This window comes from Acromyrmex echinatior, chromosome 2 (genome assembly GCF_024713525.1).
Source record: "Acromyrmex echinatior isolate Ae372 chromosome 2, ASM2471352v2, whole genome shotgun sequence".
Lineage (NCBI taxonomy): Eukaryota > Metazoa > Arthropoda > Insecta > Hymenoptera > Formicidae > Acromyrmex > Acromyrmex echinatior.
The window spans coordinates 7,817,900-7,842,622 of record NC_141853.1 but is presented as its reverse complement, the minus strand read 5'-3'; the positions used below and the strand labels follow the sequence as shown (position 1 = coordinate 7,842,622).

Here is a 24,723-nt window from a genome sequence, read left to right as displayed (position 1 = left end):
GCGTAATGAAATGGATTAATGGAAGTTGCAGTACATTTGCCTGTCAGCTTAACAAAGTTTCAAAAAATATAACTCACAAATGGCACAATTAAATTTATGTTATCAAGAGTATATCTTTATTCGAAGCTTACATAGGTATAGTAATGTTTCAGAGAAATGTTATTTTTGTATATTTTGAAATTATATAATAAACTGTATAAAGGAATTCGATCTTTAGAGAAATGTTCACTATTTTCAGTACAAAAATATCTTCCAACGCTATATTTACTTTCAAAGAATAATATTTTAGCTCTTACTATATATATATCTTTTATTGAATCATTACTGATTGAAAATTCTAAAATATGAACAGTTTTTGTATTTTTACGTTGGCCGTTCGATTCTATGATCGAAGTATATAAAGTTAAACGCATAAAATATTGTAATAATAGGATAATATTGTTACTTAAGTTAACTAAAGCGAAACCGTGTTTCGCTAAAACTTAAGATCAGAAATTTATAACAACTTCATAACTATGCCATAAGAACAAATATTGAAGCTCCAATAATTTTACCGCATTAGCGAAAAGTTTGTTTGAACGTACGTTGCATGTGCCATTGCAGCGGAACAGCTCTTCATTTTATAAAATAAAATTCATTTTCGTGTTTAAGTCGCGTCCAGTTATATTTATTCGGGCGCGTAGCAGCGACACGCCGTATATTTTTAACGCGCTGGACACGCTTTCGATGGGCGCGTTAAAGTCGCTCGCTTATATGCGTTATATGCGTATTCTATTTTTAATTGCAACGTCGCGGACCGATTACGACATACCTCGTGATTTATACGCACGTTCGCGCCACGCATGTACGCCTATATTCCGAAGGCTGAATTACCAGATTGCGTAACTTTTCGCCGCAAGCACGAGGCAATTCAAATTCTTTTCCCAATTACCGAAGCTTTAGATCCTACGGCCGATTAAGCGTCTCGATGTTCTTATCGCGTGACTCCGCGATATTCTTTGTATGAGACGAGGATAAACGAGACGGGACGATCGAACGGCCAACAATCTTGATGGAATAAGAATGGAAGTCTGTACACTCTCGAAACTCTTTTCTATGTGGAACTTTCGATATTCGCGTAGAGACTGAATTGCGATAAAATAACCCGGTTGCCTATAAAGCAAGTTTACGCAAATTTTGATCGGAGCTATTATTATTCCCTTATCGGTTTTTAACTAACTTCGCGATACGCGATATAATTTATCCCATATAAGTATATCGCCAATCCAATAACGCGGAACGAGAAGCTGATATTTGAATCTATAATTTTGCCGTTTAAAATTGCTATCTTTAAACGTGAAATTATGAGTGAAACAATTAAATTATTAAACGAGTTATATCTGAGCGAGTATTATCCGAGAATTTCGGTCATGTGATCAAGTATCGTTCATAAGAAATGTCTGAATCTATTCATCAATATAATTAATGATGTTCCAGTATTCGTTTGAAACATGTAGAAGGCCTGTCGCGTAGAAATATACATATCGTATATGTTCTTTGCGAACTACACTTATTGCGCGCAAGAAAAATCAAAACCGGCCTGTGTCCATAATTTTTCTATTGGAATAACCGTTGCGAAATATGAAATTCATTCCCATGTGCAGATCGCATGTGTCACTGTATACATATTTTCGGAAAATATTGACAAAAGCATCTAAATAGTAGACAAGAGGTGCGTTTGAAAAAGAAAAGGATTTTTTATAGAAATTTTAAAATAAAAGAATTTAAAAAAAGAAGTAGATTTATCGATTTAAAGAATGTATATCTGTGGGGAAGTTTTATTTTTTTTAATTATTAGTCATTATATAACTTTAAAATGATTTAGTTTATTATCTTGATTTTATATTTGATTATACAAATTTATCGGAAAATTGTTCATTCATTCATACACTATCCTTTAAATGTCATAATTGATAAGATCTTCATTTTTTTGCGGATTTATATATATATATATATACTAAAAAATTAATTTCTTCAAATTTACAAATTAATGTTGTTTATAAATTAATACTTTCGTAATGATTGCAATTAGATGTATAATAATTATAGAATAATATATTTATGGCATGAACGATGCAATTCATTTTATATTTCTTTACAACTTTTAACTTTCGAAATCTATTCATGGATCAGGACATATAATATATAGAATAAGGGATCGAATTCGAGAATTCTTGTCAGCTACAAACCGAGCGCTCTCGCACGATGTGTATAATATCAATTCCTATTAAATTCTTAATAACGACAATAATTTATAAATTATTATTTTATTGCAAAATATACAAAATATAACATTGTTATATGGGGTTTATAGCAGTGATGAGTACTGCATAATTACGTATTCATGTATCTATCATTAAAATAAATTATTAATGAGAGAAATGCTATTAGATTAAAAAACGCATAAAATATTTAAAATATATAAAATACAAGAATCATATATTATTTCTACATGAATTTATATAATCCAAGAATATTAATAACAGTAATCAATTATCCCTTCAAATATTCACAATAATTATGAGGCACAATGTTGAATGGTTAAACCATAATTATCACGTTCACTCCGCACTCTCGTTGCACTTTTTCGAATTGCGATAGTTTGATTTCGACGGAAGGCTACGATGAGAATTATTTTAGGCAAGCGCGCGGCCTACGCACGGAGCATTGTAGAAATCTGCGTATTGAAAGTGTGAAAATTGAATTGTTGCGAGCGCAAGAGCGAATTGCGCCGCATCTGGCAGACTGCCACTTTATTTTCTCGCCCGAATGAGAACCGTGTTCATTCGTTTCGCGTCGCCGTATGCAAACGCGACGGAGCGTGGAACGTTCTTAAAAGGCGCGACGAGCCTCTTTCCATGGAAAGATCGTAAGGTCGACCCATGAATTTTTACTACGCGCGTTAGTACTATTAATTTAGGGAAATCTTTCGCGCGCGTATTCTATTTGATTCGCGAGAAACTTGGTTTTTGCACAGACTTTTATAATTTGGTTTAATTTCTTTGTGCGATTTAATTCGAATTTATATCCACCGTCGCATTATAGACTCGTACAGATCTTAGAATCGCACATGTCACGATTTATGGGTGATATATTATTAATTGAGCACTTCGAATCCAAGTGCTATGAAAATAACGCGGTATACTGGATACAAATACGGATTTAAAAGTGTACAATATCATTTTTACACGCAAAAACTAAATAACACACGTATATTGAAGTCACTTTTTATACATTTGGATTTGCAGTGAGATTCTTTGCAACAGCCACGTTGAGTAATAACAAGAATTTACAAGTATAAACGTTTTAAGAAAAGCTAATCTTATTTCCATTACATTTTCTTGATGTCATAATTACCTTTTTAATACAAAAAATTAATCGATTTTATTCTCCTCCAGAAAGCTGTAGCATCGCTATTGTTATAGACTAACAAAAAAGTCCACCTAACGTAAATACGTCGATGCGGTACGGTTGATCAATGTCGAGCAATCGCCGAAGCAAGCGTCGCGCAATCTGATGTTTGTTTTACGCTTGTTTTTAACCGGTAAAGCTGTCCGCTCGGCGTATAGTTCCATTCATTCCGTAAACATCAAAATATCGCGCCAGTCGAACTTGACGTCTGACGCACACACTGCGTCAGATAGAATTCGAGTCGCTAGCCGAAACTCCAACTTTGGCTTTCATTCCGTTTTTTTTTTTTTTTTGCTTTCCGCATTGAGTGGCCCCCCCTCCGCCAGGTGGTTCGTTGTTTATCAATCAGCTACATTGTGATTCACTTTCTGTGTTATTTCGTTCCATTGTCGAGCGATAGACAGCGCGCAGAATTTTGCAGAATTTTTGCAGATTTGAATCGATCCTTATAATTATATACGGTATAAATTTTCTTTCACGTGTACACGTCAACTCAATGACGTGTATTATGGGAAAGAAAATTTCTGTAATTGTTTCCTCCGCGTTCTAAGAAACTTGCTGAAGAAATAGAATGTACATAGAACTCGCGTTTTAATCCAAATCACTGGTTGATAAATTTTAAAATTATTTCAGAAATTTTATAACGCACGTAAAAATGAAATTATAGATCGCCAAACAGTCGCTTGGCAACAAAAAACGTCACACGATTTATCGATAGATAGATCAAATCGGTTTAATCGCGATGTAAACACGCGATCATGTTTTTCTACATTCAACATCCTTCAAATTCACCTCGTTAATTGTACATGTATGTGACGTGCAGTCATTTTCATGGCGCTTGTTTCCTGAGGTAATTCGGTTTAGCTACGTGCAAATGAAAATAAAGGAATGACTTGTGCACGGCGTAGCAGCGAGACAGGTAGCAGTTGGCAAACGAAAAAACGAGGCGATGGGGAGCAGGCGGAAAAAGCGAATAAAGCGCGCAAGAAACGATCGCACTGTTTCACGAATGTAGCACCATTTGTAGTGTATGCACCACACTTTCTACGGACTAAGTTTCGAAGGGTTACAGAAGTTTACGGAATGCAAATTTCGATAATATCTAGAGATTTCGAAGCACTGAAATGAGATTGGCTGGAAAAAAATGAAATTTTCGATATCGAATTAGTTACACAATAAATAGAATGAAATATACTGATACAACGTATATTTTGTAATAGTAGATGATACATACAAACTTATTTTAAATTCTTATTAAATATGAATATAATCAAATTTATGTTTTTAGACATACGAGACATTTAAATGGCGAACTGTGTACACTTTGTGACAAAAGTTTGAATTTTCTTTAATACCACTTTTCTATCAATTTTCAAGAGTATCTTAAAATTGTTATTGGGATATACACTTTTTATATTCACTTTATCTCCGTAGTTCGCTGCGACGTGAATTTAAGAGGCTAAAGCCGTTTGTGAATTATCGTTCGTCGGAAAATAAAATCGTACTGCGTGACAGTTTTTCCATTATCGGTAATACATATAACTACATATTCTACGAAACGCGATTATATTTCTATGCCGAGTGAGAATTGTAGAAGAATACATTACAGATAATCGAACGCGTGTCGCATTGTACATCGAGTTAAAAGGTATTTCTTTTAAACGATATCAAATCAGCGTAACCTGGGAAGGATCCGTAATCTTGAATGAACGATAGAGATAGCGTTATTATATTAGGTGCGCAACTAAGTTCTCGCTGTTATTTTGACGAAGATGCCATCAAAATAACAGCGAGAACTTAGTTGCGCGCCTAATACATTCGGATTAGTCGGATTTATGTGCCAATTTATAGCTGCGTGCGACGAGGTGAGAGACGAGGCGGAGCGAGAAGGAACGATGCCGGCGGATGCAGCGATCGTGGATTTTGTTTCTGCAGGCGATGCACACATCGCGCATTCCTCGCGCGTTGCCGAGGCTCTGCGTGACGCATTCACCAAAATACTCACGCGAGTCTCAAGCTCGACGCGCCCGTCCATTCACTTCCTCACCGCACGCACACGCGTGGCACATTCGTTCATTCATCGCCTCGATATAATATGTTCGCGACGCACGCGTTGCGAAATCCGATCGCGATCGACGTCCATCGGTGCGCGTTGATAACTCACGCACCGCGCGAGTGGCGAGTGCAAGTACGCGGTAGGTTATCTCGCGCGAACGGAAGCTGCGCGGCGATAAGTTGATTTATGAACGATCGAGCGCGGTTTGTTTTTTATCACCCAACCCACCGTTCCCTCGTGGACGTATGCTTATTTACTTATCACTTTTTACACAAACCTGACGTCTGTATTTCAACGTGAGGGCTTAGCCTGTGGGTCGGGTGTAAGAATGAAGCGGAGACATTGAGATGATTTATCACTTACATTTCAAGCATCATTTTTCTCGAAGAGAAGATGTCGCGCGAGCGACATGGAACTGTGTCAACAGTTCAGATTCTCCAGTATTTGATTCACGTTGATTTACTGAGAGAACGTTCCAATCGAACAGGTAGCTACCATCATTGATGTAAATAGATCGACCAATAAGCCGATTCATTTTTATTTTTGTTTTTTGTTTCAACGGTTTCTATTTCGGTCAATTTTTTTCGCGAGTACCACAGTTGAGCTACCTGAGTGCGCTTTCTACGATGGATATTATTATATTTTATCAGTAATCGCGCTGATCGATATGCCGTACAATATTGATGATTCAGGGTTATTCTTTGTTAATTTACAGAGCAGAACTAGATCGTTCGAGGCATATGCGAGAAAATATGGCGATTGAACAGGTTGACGTGATTAAAATAGAAGGACAGCCATTTCGAATGTGAGGTTTGTCGAAGCCCATTACTCAAGATGTGTGTGAGATTAAGAATTGTGCGCAGTTATATTTCTGGCACACAATGATGCTGGTAATATTTAAAATTAGAAAATTACAACACAGCATGATGAAAAATAACATTTGATAATGATGATTAAAAAATATTTTCTTGTATCAGCTATGCGTTGTTACTCGGAATATGCTAAAGCAAAACGATAAATTTCGAATAAAATGAGACGAATGAAACAGATAAAAGGAGATAATGAAGTATTTTGTTTACTGGAAACTCCGGAATTCTCACTAAAGGATTAAGCGCGTCTCCAAGATTTGTTATACCTGCGAGTCTCTATTGCCTTAAACTAGCAAGGTCCACCTTAATATCTTCAACTGTCGTAGCCTTGGCATAGTGTTTCTAGATAAAGACGAACGTAAAGGTGCGGATTGTTTGTGCAGCCCGCATCCTTCGCGAAATTCGAAGAATTGGAATATTCATGACGCTAACCGAATCGACCCGTGCCTCTTTGGAGAACATTTTGTTTAGGCAGCATAAACTTTATTTTATGCACGCATCGATACATTACACAAAAGTGTACCAGTATGATGACTGATGGCAAAATTAATCGCTTCAAATTACTTGCGTTAGGATTATTTGAATGTAATTCGAACGAGTCGTTCGTCTCGAAAGCGATCTTTCGTCTCGCACGAAATCAATAGTGGCTGTAGTCAGTGGACAATCTACGAATTCTCGAAAACGAAGAATCTCTCGAACATCGGCCATTCTTGTCGGCTGTTTTTGCTGGTAAAGTTTACTGTTCCGCAACAAAATGAAATTGAGACGCTGTTCGCGGAAAGGAAAATCGAATTAAAATCGAATTAAAATCTTCCGAATTGGGACTGCAATACGATTCGAATATGCCGCGTATGTACGCACATTCCGTTGCGTTTCCGAAAAGAAAAATATTTTCGAAAAATATTTTCGATACTATATATCCCACATAATTAATGTACAAACAGAATCACTTATGTATAAATAATCAATTCTTTCGCTTAATCGAGAGATATTGTGAATGTTAAATATACCGTTCATTACTCACGATGTACATTATTTATTGTATTAAAATATATGCTCGTTTTACGTTTTATTGCATATATACGTCCCGGGCCAATTCACATCTGTTGCAATGTTTTAATACGTTTAATTAAATATTAATGCGTATGCAATGAAATCTCCGGGATCTAACGTTTTCATTTAATATTATTCGTAACAACAAAACGACATGATACTCGATGAATACTTAAAGTGAGATTGACAAGAGGGATACACACATATCGTCAGTTTTCATTTTTTAATATCGATTGCTACGCCCTATTATGTTATAATGCCGCGTTTTAAACGCTAATACAGGTAGGGCGCTTGTAAATACGGGGCGTCCCGATAATCGATTGTACGTTTATTGGTTGTGCCGATAATCCAGATTGCCCTTAATCCGTGTATTCGGATGTTCGGAAATACGCTCGCGAGAGGATCTCGATTGTAAGCAATATTTTACTGTAATCGTGGTTATCTTCTATCGTTTTCAAACGCGGAGGTATCCGTGGTTCAAAAATATAGAAAGGTCACGGAACTCTGTTATCTCTCCGATTAATTGCGTCTGCAAAGAACAGAAAATTGAATTTTAGTTTAATCGTCGGTAAAGGTTGGCAAAAAAGGGCCACTCATCATCGTCGCGTATTGCATAGCGAATTAATTGGAGTATTGCAACGTTGGAAATATGAGATTAAATCTGTCGTCCTAATTTCCTCTTCTTTCACATCACGCCGACGTACGTGAAGTTATTTAAACGTCAACATTTAAATAAACGCTTCATAATGGAGAGGAAAAAAGATCGTAAATAAATGAAATTATTCAAATAGATGAATTTAAACGATCCTGCCATCACTAACTGACATTTTATCGTCTAAAGATGAATGCTGGAAGAATACAAAGATTTACAAGGAATATAAATAGCACGTATGTTTTCAGATTATACGATTACGCTATTGATATCGATGTGCGAAGTTCATTGCGTTGCCCGCAAGATGATTTAAGAAGTAACGCTTCTTCAAATTTGTTTGTGCTAAGATTTGAGTTTGTGCGCGATTTCTTCAAACACCTATTCCGACGCACCGAGACTTTAATGATGCTAAAATTTATTGGCGCGAAGTATTTATTGTGTTTCCTCGCATATTTCATTCGTAGAAACAACTCGTTTATCTACTCGCTTGCCGTTCGAGTGCAAGATCTTGCATCGCATTTGTCCGTGCACCTGCGAATATTATAAACGCACCCGTGCACGATGATATATCATACGAATTAATCGTAAATCAAGACGGGAGTGATGACACCATTTATCGCTGCAAGCTGTGAATGTGGCGACCGCGATGACTTTCCTCAAGCCTTTACGCATCGCATAAACATTTAATTTGCATTTGATATTCACGATTATTATATTTGCGCAGTTTGCACTAAACAATTATCTATTCAAAGTACTAATTATCTATTCAAAATACATTTACCGTGATAAATACATGGACCGTGATTTTTAACTCGCTATTATTCATCGCTAATAAAAGGAGCTTGTGAAAAAAAATTACGGAAGTGAAAGGTATAAATAATCGTTAGCGGATTTTACACAATAAATTTATTTGCCGATTGAGGCATCCGTATATTAAAATTTTGGTATATCTCAAATAATTAAAAACTTTTTGTATATTTCAATTTTGTAATTTGAAAGTTGAGAATCGGCAACGCAAAGTCGAAAGTTCGTTGAAAATTGATGGTTATCTACGTACGCACACATTTGGTATTATATTTAACATGGGTAAATAAAAATTCTCTTCCTCCCCCGCTCTCTCTCTCTCTCTCTCTCTCAGTATTTTTCATGTGCCTACGACTGTCCACATTGAAAATTCAAACGTTACGTAGTTCGCGATGGGTATATCCGACATTCGTAAACAATCGTCGGCGCCAAAATTCACCGATGACTCGACGCATCTCATTCCGCTCGTGCGTCTATACTAATCAGCTACGCAAATACACGAGAGCCACGCTCCTCTCTCGCACACTGGAAGCCGACGTAATCCGCAGGCTGGTATTTTAATTGACAGACTGACGGATCTAAACGGATTGCCGCGCCGGGGCTACTCAAATCCCCATCTTCCTATCGAGTCTCTTGAGCACTTTCTTCCCGAATAAGCGTGAATCAGCGCGCCGGCACGCGGCGGTGATGTCAATCTTTGCTCAGCTGACTGACGAGATTGGCCTCACCTTCCTCGCTGGCGCATACGATCTACGGGACGATCTTTCCTCGGCCTCGCATTCTTTCGCGTGTAAACGCTCGACTTTGCGTTCGCCAAGGCATCGAACGAGAAGGCGCGGCGACGGTAAACGGTGCATCTTCTTCCCGCGTACACCCGCATCGTTATACCGATGTTATCATCGTCGCTCCGAATCTGTCCGTTGCGAAATCTCCTCAAGATTTATGGCTATCAATTACTGGCGTTAGCTGTGGTGGTCTACTTTACTCGTAATGTTGATATTTTGTTACAATATCACCGCGCTTGTAAAGCGTGCAATATACATTCTTTAGTCGCAGCGTTTCTCAACTTCTGTTTTAAAGATGGAAGATATTTATGTGTATTTATTTGTAAAGCACTCGAGGAATATATTATTATTTTACTTATAGGAGCTTAACGGTAAATCTTACACATATATGAATCAATGAATTGAGAAAGAAAAATATATCCTATTTTCGATCAAAGCAGAGAATAGTACTAAAGTAATAATGTTGCATTATATTGCCAAGCAATTTACGAATTTCTTATGTTAATAATTTTATAAGAATATTAATAATTTGATAAGACTTAAAAACTGAGTAATTTTATTGCGTATTATCTCCGAGATTCGAACGCGGATCTGCTGTATTCGCGGCAGTAATAAAAGCCTAACTACTGTTGCGCCAACACAAATATTTAGCTTGTTACGTATATCTCAACGTGAAATCTATGATAGAGAATCGAATATATTTCATTAAAAGATATAACATCTTTTGCACATAGTTGCACATTTTGCTAGTTTTAAAGTTGAGCCAAACTTTCGTTTATTTCATTTTTCAGTTTATTATTATTCCCGCAAGCTGAGTTGATATTTCCTTCCGTGCCGTTAGCATGCATTTCCGCCGAACGGCGACGCCAGTCGAGCAAGAATTCACGTTACAATGTCGTGCGATTGTGTCTTCGTTTATCGAATAAATTCGCCAGCAGCCGGTTATTTTTCTCGACGAAACGAGCAGTGCATCTGTATACGTGCAATGTTTATCGCTTTGCCACCCGGTGACCGGTGAATTTCACGACGACTGAATCATCGTAATAAAATATCAATCGTCATTTGAATGTCGATCTCCATTAGCAAAGAAGACCTAAGAGTCTTATTTAAAAAGTCGTGACGCATCGACGATGAAATTACACGCGCAAGCAGCTATTTACGAGAATGCGATAATACCGTGAAGTCTAAATCTGACTTTCGGTGCGATCAGCAACAATTTGTTGATTAATTCAAATTGTCTAATGTTATTTATAGGATTGGCAAGTAACCCGTTACTTTGTTGACCGTTATTTTGTTATAATAATGATTTGGTAATAACATTGTGAATTTTTTATAACGGTAACATCAGAGTTAGAAAAGTCAATCGTTACTTGTAAGTTGAAAAAGTCAGTTCGTTACTAAGAAAAAATAACTCGTAATTTGTAATGCGTTACTTTTTACTCGTTACTTGTAATTGCTTATTACTTTTTTCAGTAAGAAACGCGTAATGATGATGAATTACTTTCCAAAGTAACTCTTCTAACTTAAGCGCAACCTTAGCGTTAGTTAGCGTTACCGTCATAAAAAAATTGCAACATCGTCGTAAAATCGTTTATTATAAAAAGTAACGGCAAAGTAACTGAAAAGTAACGTTTGTCAAACCTGATTATTTATATTATCTGTATTACACACACAGCAAATACCAATCGCAAAGTGTAAATAGTTCGAATTTAAGGCTTTTAATCTCCCTCCTTTTCGTTTTTTTTTTTTTTTTTTTTTTTTTTACCGTTTACGTTTTAAAGTCGATCGAGTGGTTTCGTTTACTGTTATACCTCGCATTTTTCTCTCCGACGCGAGGCAACAAAGTATCGAAGTAATAAAGTTACAGCCACGCAGAGATTTAATATCCCACGCTCGTCGCAGTGGTGTTTCCAGTTGCGAGCAATTGGCAGCCGGTATTACACACGACGGTGCGACGGCCGTTATCGCAGAATCGCTTGCGTAACGACGTTAAATCATTGCACGGCGATCGAACGCATTCACGGCACTGGCAGACGGAAAAAACGCGGACGGGCGCGAGGAATAAAGCACCTCGGTCGCGGAGAATGACTCGGGGGGGGGGGGAGGGGGGGAAGGAAGAGGAGGGACGCTGCATTAATTCTAGCCTGGCTCCGCCACGTAGACTATGATAAATCTCGATCTCGTTCTGCTCCGAGACGGAAATGCAGCCCACGTTGTATCTACGTCGCTCGATTCGAACTCGCTCCGACTACACTCGCGGCGATTTAACACGCGATATATTGTCCCTACGTGTTATTCTGTTACGCGGATATCCATAAGGCATACAGCGATGATAAATACGGCACACGTATATACGTGAATCCGCGGTGTCAATTGAAACACGAGATAGAAAGCACTTTGTATCGTTCGTGAAATTAGCTATTTTCAAGAGATAATTTTTAATATTCTTTTTTTATTACTTTATCTCGATATTCCGATGTTAGAGCGATGATAAATATATATATATATATATAAAACTTTTTTTGCCTGCTTCACGGTTCCTCGAACACAAATTGCGTTTTATAAAACGCAAATTTAACCCGCGATAAATTGATGAATTGAGCTTTTTTAATTTGACCAGCTTTGACAGCCACAGAATAATTAGTTTAAACAACCAATAGCTACACGTATTCGTATATGTACATATAGGTGATGTCTTTTTAAACGCAAATTTATGAAGTGCCTTAAATGAAAGCTCTGTAAATGTAACGCGATTCTGTATGATTAGGATATGCTCAGTTCATGAATTGTTTCGCGTTATACATTTTTCCTAAGAGCCTATTATATATATATATGTATAAATGACACTGTTGCGTAATTCCGCATAGGATCTGGTCGCGCGCGCGACTTTTTAATTACTCTAACTTTAAAATGCCACCATTACGCGCTCCGAAAAACAACGGCTATTTTAACAAGAATTTAATTATGCTTGTCGCCTACTTTTCTCCGGTGAAATGACTGTCCCCGAACGGATACAAATTTTACAGATTTACGCAAGGAAAAAAATTAATTTAGCATTTATTACGGCGATTTCTATCTTCCCTTTTTTTTTTTTTACTCTGAAAAGAATTCTTACGTAACGCCCTTAAGTATAGGTAATTTGCTGAAAATGTTTCAATCCTTTTACGCGAGCAGCGCTTGAACACCGTTACCAATAGCACCGATAATAAATTCATTATAAAATTAATTAAATTTATTATATATTACTACAAGATTGTGACAGATAAGTAGTGATATCGGAACGTTCGTTTCTTAGCGGAAATTTATCTTCGGCTGCAATTCACTATCGATAGTTCACTATCGAATTGCGACGAATCAGGATAATTCACGTTTTTGTCCAATCGACAGTTTGCGATTGAGCATTCGTTTAATTAAATCGTCGTAACGGTGGTCGCACGCTTGATTCTACGGAAACTTAGGCAACTGGGGCGAAAAGTGCAAGGACAGATCGGAATACGATTAATAATTTATTCCAGGCACGTCGTTCGGCGAGTCGGCGACGCGGGGCGATCGAGAACAGGTGGGCGAGAGAAAAGAATCGAGATGGAACGACGGCGGTTGGAAGGACGACGAGAGGGCCACAAGGAGCACGCAGATCGCCAGGACAGGTAAGGAAGAGAACCTGTTGAATTAATATCAACCCTCCGGGCATTCTACTCTCTCTTTTCGTGTCTACGTCTAATTTGCGCCACGCATATTCGATATGATAGTGATTAATTTTGACAAGTACGATGCGCAATGAAACAATGATTGCTGGATCGAAAACAACCGTCGATGGGTATTATCCTCGCAGACTCGTAATGTTATTCATGGGTATTTCCTCTATAATTACCGTGTCTGCCGATCACGCTGCTCGCGCACGTACGACGTTTCCGCCGATCAACGTGTCTGTTGTCCATAATTGAAATTGATCGCGAGAATTAACGTCGCGCTTTAAACGATGATTTTCCCCAAGTAAAACTCTCATTGATGCGCGACAGATGTAGTACATGAGAAGTAATCCGAAAGATTTTGAAAGGGATGTCGTTTGAAATTAACTGATGTTTGAATATTTGCCAATTAAATCGAGACATTACGAACTCTCGTGAACATGAAACGGTAATGTAAATTTGTAAAGGAAAAACTGTTTAAATAAACAAGTGAGCGTTTATTTGCTGAGTGAGCAAATATTTTCTTGAAAATAATATTGTGGAGATATAATCTCGCATCGGAAACAATATTTGTTGTTTGACTTAGCGAGCAACGAGCGTACGACTAGAGAGCACGAATGCGTATTGCGTAGTCGCGAGGAAGTTTCACAAAAGGCAAAGGTGCAGTCGTTCGTTCGACGACGTCATGGAACAGAACGTTCTACTTCATTAATTTAATCAGCTGTTTTAGGGAAATCACGAGCCGTCTTTGAAATTTTCGACACTATCGGCGAACTTTATACGCGATGCCGCAAACTACACGGCTTCCCTCCCGATATAAACGCGCACAATGAAAACTTGTTTCGAAGTCGATAATGTTCGTGGTATACGATGTAAGAATAGCTCCCATCAAGTATCTCACGAGTATCTCACCGTAGAACGCATTGGTTGCACTGTCAGTGCAACAGATTTATGCGAACTCGGGGTATATAGTTATCGGACTTCTGTCCTATATATAAGTAGAATAACTAAAACTCTGAACATCATAATAACTTACGAAGTAACTTCTCATGAATGAGACTCTGCTACAATATATATCGGAAAGGTAATGTACAAAATGTTTGTAATTATATTAATAATACGAGCAACTATATTGAAATATAACATAGTCTCGCTAATGATCAATTTTTTTTGTACGTATATTAATAAATTTAGTTCGTGTTACATTATATTGAAATTATTAGCAGTTCGAATAACGAGTATTGATACTATTATTAATATTTATTGCGTTCATTAGTAAACTAATTGAAGCATGTGCTTACATAATGTTACCAGTATCAAAATGTGATAAATACCAATTAAATTTCCATTGTTCAATACTAAATGTATTTTGTTTCTCTTGCGAAATATGAAACAGGGCATTTAGAATTTTACGAAAATATATAACTTCACTAAGTGCTTAATATATAAATGAATGGATAAGCAATCATAAAATATTCAATCATAATTTCTCTAGTTGAGATATCGCGCGTAGTCGAGTTCTTTCAAGCCGAGATTTTGCGCGTAACTTTAAAACGTGTTAAATCAACGCTCAAGAACTTTCAGAAAATCGTTTAATTCATATGGTTTAATTTATACGATTGTTATTTGATAACGCTATTTTATCTGTTACGAACAAATAAAATTACAACAACTTTTAAATCGCATGTATAAATTGTAAATGTCTCCCCGATGCACAAACAACAATTTTTTGTTTCTTCGTTGTAGTAGTTGTTTTCTTCAAACATCTCGTCGTTTCGACATGCCAATTTTTTGGCTGTCACGTTAATCCGCATCGCAGTGCCAAATTTGAATTTACTAGCCGCTACAGCGGCTGTATAAACTGTATAGAGCACGAGGCTATTGCGTTGCGAGATACGAGAGTCACTACGGTACGGAGAAAATGCTTCGACAAAATATATTTCACCTCCCAAAAGAATATTACTTGCGAATTTATTGCGCTCGGCCGACAACTTTTATGGTGCCGTTGGCCCGGAAACGTTTAAGCGAGACGTTTCGTGGGTGTCCCGCGTTTGCCGTGGAAAATACGATTATCCAATTACGTTATCCGCTCGACCAAACTCTCATTCTCTCTCTCTCTCTCTCTCTCTCCCCCCCCCCTCTCTCTCTCTCTACTTCTTTTCTTCCTCTTCTTTCTCTGTTACTCTATCAGCTAGATCGAGATTTTTCGATGTGCTTTGCATATATTTCTCTTTATATATTTGTTTTTTTTTTTACTTTTTCCTCGACATCCACCTTCGCCCTCGGGAGATAAGCGTTATCACTTTGAGTGCCTAAAATACTGATATGTACCTCAGCGGCTCAGCGCGATGGAATGCGGCCTTATCATCCAACTAACAAATATTCTGTGCGCGGCTAATGCATACAGTTCCAACACACACACACACACACACATACACACATTCGGAAGAGAAATAGAGAGATAAAGAGAAGAATAGCAAGAGAGATTACTCGCTAAAACCCCACTGTGCAAATATTTACCGAAATACACATTATTCTTTCCCTCCGCCTCGTCCAGCATTTGACATAGTCTCGGCAAATGGATTTCCCGACTGCGTTATGAAAACAGAGAGTATGGGAAGTGGAATGAAGAGAGGAGTCGAGAAAGAGAGAACCATAACGTCAATCCCATAGTATCTCTTTATTAAACCTGGGAACATGTAACATTCGGTTATTGTAGAACACAGGCGCTGTGCAAGTTGTAGCAAATTGTTGACGTTTTTGTAAACAGGTGCGACGTTATTGTTACAGTGCAAATCGTGTTTGTTATTCGTTGCAGAATTTTAGATAAAAATATCATGAGAATATGTTCTGTATTTCTTAACAAAAGTATTTAAATATCGAAATAACCATATTGATTATTTAGGTATTTTAAATTTAAATTGAATAAAAATCAATAAAAATTATGATCTAAAATTAGATTGACAATGATTAATCCTTATTTCAAACTTTTTTTTTATCTTGCCGTCAAAGAGGTTCTTATCTTATTTTTATGGAGATAACTTTGCAACTCTAAATGAGAATATTAAAAGTTGATTTTAATATTAATGATATATTATAAAGGTCGTATCACCTCATTTTGTGAACGGTAATGTTGTTAATATTTTATTACGATGTAATTTCTTTATCATCGCTTGCTGAGTCGCGCAAATTGTGTTTTCAATGAGCGTCGAAGTCTGTGCAACTTTTCGGAGGCATTCTGATATATTGGCTGTTCCGTTGCTGCTTCTTCATTTCACGGACATCCAGCTGCGAATTCCATTAGTGCATTACGAAAATATGCGTTCGGGAAAATAGTTTGGTCGAAGTCATGCCGGTCCCGGACTTTGTGCTTTCATTAAGACATACCCGCGATAAGACGTGCGAATTTATCTTGGATCGTGATTCATTGGTATGCGAATAATCGATCGCGAATAAATTGAATCATTGTCTAACGATTTCGAAAGTATACACGAAATGGCGTAATCTGTTTTATAATTAAGAAAAAAAGATACCGACGTTCAAAGAAAAATCGGAACAAGAAAATTTTATGAAATATCTAAATAATACTTTTTTCAATGAAATGTCTAAAGTTCAGTTCTCCTAATGATTTTAAATTTGATATTCTTCGTAGCGAAATATCGATCAATCGCAATAATAAACTAATGTAATTTCGACAAACAAGACTTTTTCAGGTCAGAGAAGCGAGCACACTTTCTCTTTTCATTTCGAAACCGTTTACGAAGAGTATATCTGCATCCTTATTCGTTACGCAGCGATATTTCAATTAAAGGTGCAGATATCGATTTGATGTTGCAACCGGCATGGTCGAAAAATTACTCGATCAGCTTTTACATCGGGTAACATCGATAAAAATGATAATTGACATTAATTAATATCGAGGTCGCAGTCTTCTCATGGAACGGTATCTTTATCGATATAAGTTTCAATTATAACGCCGGGACATCGTTGCGTCATACCCCTCGTATGCGCTTTTCGTCTCGAAGGGATCGGCCGCCAATTAAATTTGTCTCCTTGCGTCTCGATCGGTCATTAATCTCTCGCGCATCGACATCTCGGGCGTGACATTAATCATTATTACTCACCTCACGCCGGAAACCGTCGTAACACGACGAAAGTTGACGCGTGGTGATTTGTCTTAATTAACGATTATTTCACGGATTTGATTGCATTACCACACCGGGCGTGACACTCGTCATTAAGACTGCTACCGGAACGACGCTATAATCTGTGCTCAAATTTGTTCGTGGAAATCGCGCAATTAGCTGCGTGGAGCACATCGCATTTATGATCGTCGCATTTGCTTCCTCTCACGGATAACGTTCTCGAGAAACTCGTAGTTTGATTTAACGCTCTTTTTTTTTTTCAAACGAGTTATTACAATATTTATGGAGAGAATTTGAGTTTGTAACAACCCTTCATAGCGATTCGCAACATCTTCCGACGCATTTAACCGCGCCTCGATTGCAAACGGCCGAATTGCTTCTGAAACGATTCGCTTTTTGCAGCGATATGCGACCACTTTTGTCACATATGTTACACGGTGGATAATCATTGTGGAATCACATAAGTTCTCGAGAATTATATTTATGATTTTCTCGGAGATAATTATAATTGTGCGCTCATAATCCGCTTTGCTGGCTAGTCATAGCTATTATAAACATAGCTATTTTAAAGAAGAGGATTTTATATGTGTACATCATTATAGTGGAGTACAATATACTTAAAATATGTAACGGCTGTATGCCGAGAGTATACATGTATTTTTATTCTTAAAATGACATAATTAAAAGAATTAAGTTTAAAAATTATATAGATGAAAAGAATTTTTTTTTTTTTTTTTTTTCAGAAAAGGAGGAAAACTCTTTTCAGCTATATAGTTTTTAAATAAATTTTGATGTACTAAAAAAGATTATGTAGAAACACAAAAGCTGATACATAATGATATAAACATCATTGGATCAGCCGTGGAAATAGTATTTTGCTTCGGATTATAAAACGGAGGAAGTATACACGAGGTAAACTTTTCTGACCGGCTTACGCCACGCCATCCATATATTTCATATATGTATGTATTTATATATAAGATATCAGTGTATGTATCTTCAGAAACCGGCGAAAGGATAATTTTCAGCGATAAAAGCATCGTACGTGAAAGTATCGCAAGTTTATTGGAAACGCTCCAATTAAACCAAAATATTAGTAGGAGAGAGACTTGTAATATAAATTTCCAATTATTTGAACGAAACAGTATAAACTGTTGAGCATCAAATAAATAACATTTATTAATACATTAATTTGTGTCTTTATACTTTTTAAAATTATCTCTCTTTTTGGGCTGAAAACCAAACTCTTAAATTGTATTTTAATTTTTTTATTTACTTTGTTGAATTTAAACTTTTTATATGTTACACGAAACATACGAAAGTACAATAATAATTAAACTAAAGAAAGTCATTTTTATCGAATGTTCGTATAAAAGTAAAAATGAAAAAAAAAAAGAATACTTGCAAAGAATGTAATTTTATATTTTTTACAGAGAACTGTCTTTCCTGTCCGTTGAGTACCGCGGTTATTGTGACGTACAGCAACGTGTGTCGTGTGCGAGGTCGCGTATTACACGGGACGCGCACGTGAAAAGTTGTTGCGCCTGTGTTATATTAACCATATAGGACGTAAAACGCGGCTAGATCAGCTAGCCGTGCGATAAATGTCATAATATCTCTGTGGCCATTGTGTGTTAACATTACGCTGGACAGGACGACAGCGCGACGAGGCCACCAAGACGAAATATTATGAGACGAAATGTTATTCGCATCACGTGCATTATAAATATCTAATATATATCTTTCTCTCAAGTTTTTCTCTTATTAAATGTTGATGGAATATAAGATATTCGTAGATTCTTGAGATACCTGTGCGACGTTCGCACATGCATATAATTAATGATAAAATATACGAATTCAAAATAGATGATATAACATAAAATTATGTAAGCAGCACATTAAAAAAAAAAAAACATTAGGTTTTTCACAGATTTCTTATATAAGTTTATATAAGTTTATGCGTATTCAAGTTTAAGTTCGTACTTGTCAATTATTATAGATTACATACAAACGTGAGACATTATTCTCGTGACTGTGAGAGGGATTCGGCTATTCTAATTTCGCAGTAGTAATTAGAAACCCGTCGTGGAAACTTGGAGCCGACCGGATTCAAGGAAGCGGCGTCTTACCGCAAAAATAAACCGCCATTAATTACAAGCTAATGAGAAGTCGTGGATGGTGGGGTGACGGAGGTGAGAAAAGTTCGGTCCGTTTCACGGAAGGTCGCCCACTTTCAACAATTTGCGATCTGAATTCGTCGACTTTTCCGACGTCTCGCTTCTCACTTTACCCGACGAAATTACGTAGCAATAATCTCAAGCTTCTCCAGGTTGCCCGCTAATTGCGCTATTCGCTAAGTTTTATTGGCGATAATCTCCCGTTATCGGTATCAGGAGTATAAACTGGTAACTTAAACGGAATCTGAAGTATTTATAACCGACAGGTAACTTACGTAATTTTAGCAACTTCTCTTTCTGACTTTTTTAAATAACCATTTTTTAAATAACCATATGATATCAAAGAATGATACTTTTTATTAAAATAATGCTAGAAATGGATACAAAAACTTATCTTCCGTTGTTTTACAAGAAAATGAAGATGGATTGTAAAAGTGACATTTTAATAGGACTAGATAGACTTTGGATAAATATGAGATCAACAGGCTGATGAATGTTCTACACACATGCTCGAATATAAAAAGAATTACACAGTAAATTGAAAAAAAAACTTCCTATCATTAATCATCGCTAAGATCCGATCACAAGAGCAATGGAGCAAAATGAAACAGATTGCGCAACAAAGCGACAGACGTCCGGCTGGCTAATGGCAAAGCTGGTTAACCGATCTCGTTATCGCTGTCCCGTAAATCGCCTCGTTACGAGTGCATCTGTAATCGCGTGTTATCGTCGAACACACTCGTGTGCCAGCGAACGAGAATCTTTAAGCGTGAGACAAACGTCTATTAATAGGTGGATGCGCAGCTCGCATTCGAATATGAATCAAGGATACGTCAATAACGGCCGACACTCTCTCTCTCTCTCTCTCTCTCTCTCTCTCTCTTGAGAGAAAGAGAGAGAAAGCCTGAAAGAATTACCAAAAGAGAAGTTTTATCCTGTGGGATCCGAAAGTATTCGATAGTAGACAATAGATTTTTTTGTTAAAACACTTGATTGAAAATACGGTATTTATTTCTATGATATTTTCCGTGTCTTCCTGGAAAAACGAATTACAATTTGCTCATCACGATTTGCAGCAATGGATACCGAAGGAGCCGCTTATTAAGAAATCAGCATTTACTTTTTGATGAAAGTAAACGCACGCTTGAAGTTGACTCTCCGCGAGATAAAAGCTCTTCTACGTCTGTTTACAGTAGTTCATTCCCATCTGCGTATTTTGCATTTCTGTAGGAAATGGGAGAGTAACAGGATGGTTAATATTCGATTCGGTAAACTCGATGGGACGCGCCTGTTATATTTTGATAAGCTTTTTATGTCAATTGCATTTTATATTCTGGGATAAATCAACGTGAGAGTGCATTGACACTCGTGTGTTGCGACCTGCACACAATTCGCGCTTCCCAATGAAATTTCAGAGAATGACGTTTTTATCGAAACATGTCGTGAAGTATAATATAATTCCCTATATTCACCGTTTATACCATTTCTTTTAATATTGATTGACAAAACAGCGAACATCAATATCAATATAAATGTTAACACAGCGATATACATCAATATACATCACGTTCATCTGTTTATCGCGCTCCAATAGCAGTTTTATTCAATTTTCATCGTAATTAAAAAGCGCGACGAAACGTATTTGATTTCCTAATTAATTCAAAGAGCTCGCTCGACTCTCATTGTGTAAAACTTACAAAAACTTTTCTTAACTTTCTTCGATATCAAAACGGAAACGCGATCGTTTGCTCCGTTTCGCAAATTTCGTATCGTCGTTGCGCCGTAATTACATAGCCATTTTCAAACACAAGCGAGTCTAAGAACGGAATCAAATTAGGCAAATATTTTATTAGGACACGTTGCCGGCATTCAGGGATTTACATGCATTATAATAAGCAAATAAAACGCGAGTGTAATGCCATTTGTATATTTTCGGTATAATTAGCGAATAGTAAAACCGAACTCTCGCAATCTGTTAAAGCCTCTGCCTTGCCGCCACTGCTAATTGAGAAATCACCTTTGACCTCAACTAGTCCGTTTCTTGGAAACATCTCGGGTGATCAAAGAGATCGCTGTATCTCCTCGAACTTGAATCATCATCAATATTGATTCATGATGATGTATCTTTTTAACATTCTAAAATTCCGAAAGAAGTTTTAAACAAAATGACAAATTTTTTATTGGTTTTTTTTGCTATTTAAAAAAATGTTCGCGTCATATATATATATATATATATATATATAAACAGTAAATGTTATATGCAAATAAGTATTTCTTATTGAGACAGAGAACAAGAAGTCTATAATATGACATTGATTTGATGTATTTATTGGTTATCTATGAATTTGTTATACAACTTGTAAAGTAAGAAATCCTGTCGCACGACAAATTGCATCGTCTAATGCTCGACTGACTTCAGCAGGTGGGAGGTCAAAGATCAAAACAGCGTAAATCCCCGTTTTCGCTGACGTTGAAATGATTTACAACGGATCGTTACAGCTCGCTTCTAGCGACCGACGATTAAACTTTCCCGCTGCGATACCGACTCGTGACAAACGGTAAAGGATGAAAAGCTCGCGCTTCATCGCGTTTCGATGATGGCTGGCTCTTGCCGACCCGTTCAAGCAGTTAAACGTGGGGTCAACGTGCGTCGTCGTAACTCAACTTACGAGGACATTAGCCGTTACGTTTAGTTACGTAGCGGACTTTTGTATACCTTGTTCTTTTCTTTGTAATGTGTTACACCCACGAGAGACGAGACCATCCTCGAAGATGCTCGGCCGTACCACTTAAAATTCTTTTTTTTCTTTTTCTTTCTGCCTCTCTCACTCTCATGCCTCGCCAGATTCAAGTATGGTCATCGACGGCTATATGATATCGCACGTAGACCAAACGATGCTCGCGAATACCATTCGCATGCCTTTCAAGTGATGATGATCTCGTTCGCTTGCCGATAATAATTTATCGGCATTGGCATATGCTCATGCCTGTCATGCTCATGACTCTTTGCCCGTCCGTCGTCCGTTCGTAGTAGAACCGCTTTTTTGTCCCGTTCTGAGTTTTTGTTACATGTGAAAGGGAGAACGGTCGCTCATGAGAATTGCTCTAAATGCGGGGAAACGCTTGTCATTTTTCATTACCGTGCCATGTCATGCACCATAAGTTGCGTTATTACGGATGGTTAACCGTGGGGAATTATCATGGGATTGTTATGTCATTGATCATTGCCGCTCGGGGAACATTAAAGGGACGCGACTCGTTAGAACATGCCGCTCTTGGATCTGTTTATTAGTGGTTGATTAATTTATTAACGTGTGCGTATATGGTTGCATAGAAAGATTTTGCTGAAATATCTGAAAATCTAGCTATGTAGATATAGATAGAGCTGAAAATAATTTTGTTGAACTATCAAAGTTATTACGTAGGACATTCTAGTATAATGAGCAATACTGCGAAAAGTTTTGAAATTTTAGTAACTCTCTTGAGCGACCTACATAATTATTTTGATGGTCTAACAAAATTATTTTCGAATTTATATCTAGCTAAATTTTTACCTCCCTAAAATCGTTATTTTCAATTTGTTATAGGAAGTTCTTAAGCAATTTGTTTTTCATTATTCTAATAATTTATTTTGAGTTAATTGTTTAAATGACATTTTGTCTATATATATATATATATATATATTGCAAAATATAATTTTTAAATCCTTTAATATATTTATAAAAGTTAACTTTTAAAAATAAGTTTTAATAAGTTTTTGTAATAAATTAAATTGTTATTACAAGAAATACGAACATGTAGTATATTCATTATAGAATAGCTTCCAATTTAACTATACATCTTTATCTTTATCTATAAATATTAAAGATAAAAACATATGGTAAATATAGAAGCTACTGTACAATATGTCAAGGATCACTGCAAACATCGAGTAGAATATAACAGATATATTTCTACTAATTTAATGTCGGCGCTAGTTTATTGTTCGATTTAATCTGAAAAAACCTCGGGACGGAAATAACTTTCTAGTTATTCTCGACAGTGACATACTCCGCGAATCAAGTTACCAACCTAGATTTAAATCTTTTATAAAAATAGTGAGATGAATATTCCAATAACGATTAAAACTGATGGATTGCAGTGCGAAAAATTCGCATGCTATGCGACAGGAAAGAATGTACGATAGTGAAGGTGCGTTCATCTATTGACGTGTCGTAATACACACACACACATACACGATACAATACGAAATCGTTTTTAAGCCAACAATTTTTACGCGCTTTTGTCTGATATTATTGTGAGAATTTCTCGTTTCCGTGGATATAAGAAACCAAGAATAGATTGAGGTCAATAATCTTGTATACGCTCGTAGTCAAAATTTTTACAGGCCATTGAAGTAGCCAAGTCTCGATTAAAAGTATTCCGCCGGTTTATAAAGTATATCAACTTCCATCCTGAAATAAAATTCTTGAGGATGGACTTTTTTTCTTTCTTACGACGTTTGCTGAAGAGTAATCGACCCACCGGGTTCCAATTCTTTTCCTCTGCTCGCTCTTGGACTATCCAGAGCGCGACCGCGGAGCCGTGAAATAGCCGTAATTAAAATAGATGTAATCACTCGACCACGGTAGCTATGTGGTAAAGTACACCAATGCTACGTGGGCATTATCCTAAGCACGAAGCTTTGTTCGTTGCGCGCACACGCTCACACAAACTACTTGTTAGCACATGACCTGGGAAACAATTTTGTTTTATCCATTTAAGCAGTTTCGTTGTTCGCCACGTTCCATTGCTTTCGTATGCACTAGGTAATAATATTTTAACGTCATTGGCTGAACGAAGTTAAGTTTTTTCGTTATCATCACCCTGAATCTCTTTTGTGCTACCTTGAATGTAAACTTAGTAATTGAATATAAAACCATTGAGCCATTAGAAAGTAACTGACTCTATTTTATTTTTATATTACCCGCGTTATACTTCGCTATAATATATTTTAGTGGAAGTTTGTCGAATTATTATTTGTTTCGTTGGAAAAAATTTATT

General features: G+C 36.8%; 1 protein-coding gene across 7 annotated transcripts in view; it reads left to right on the top strand.

Moving 5' to 3' along the window:
- cmpy (crimpy) overlaps positions 1-24,723 on the top strand; it is a 278,714-nt gene that overhangs the window by 162,234 nt on the left and 91,757 nt on the right. For all 7 annotated transcript variants that reach the window (XM_087402707.1, XM_087402709.1, XM_087402708.1 and 4 more), the window contains one exon: positions 13,185-13,316. In XM_087402707.1, the coding sequence (XP_087258833.1) occupies positions 13,185-13,316 (132 nt within the window). The remainder of the gene's footprint in view (positions 1-13,184; positions 13,317-24,723) is intronic.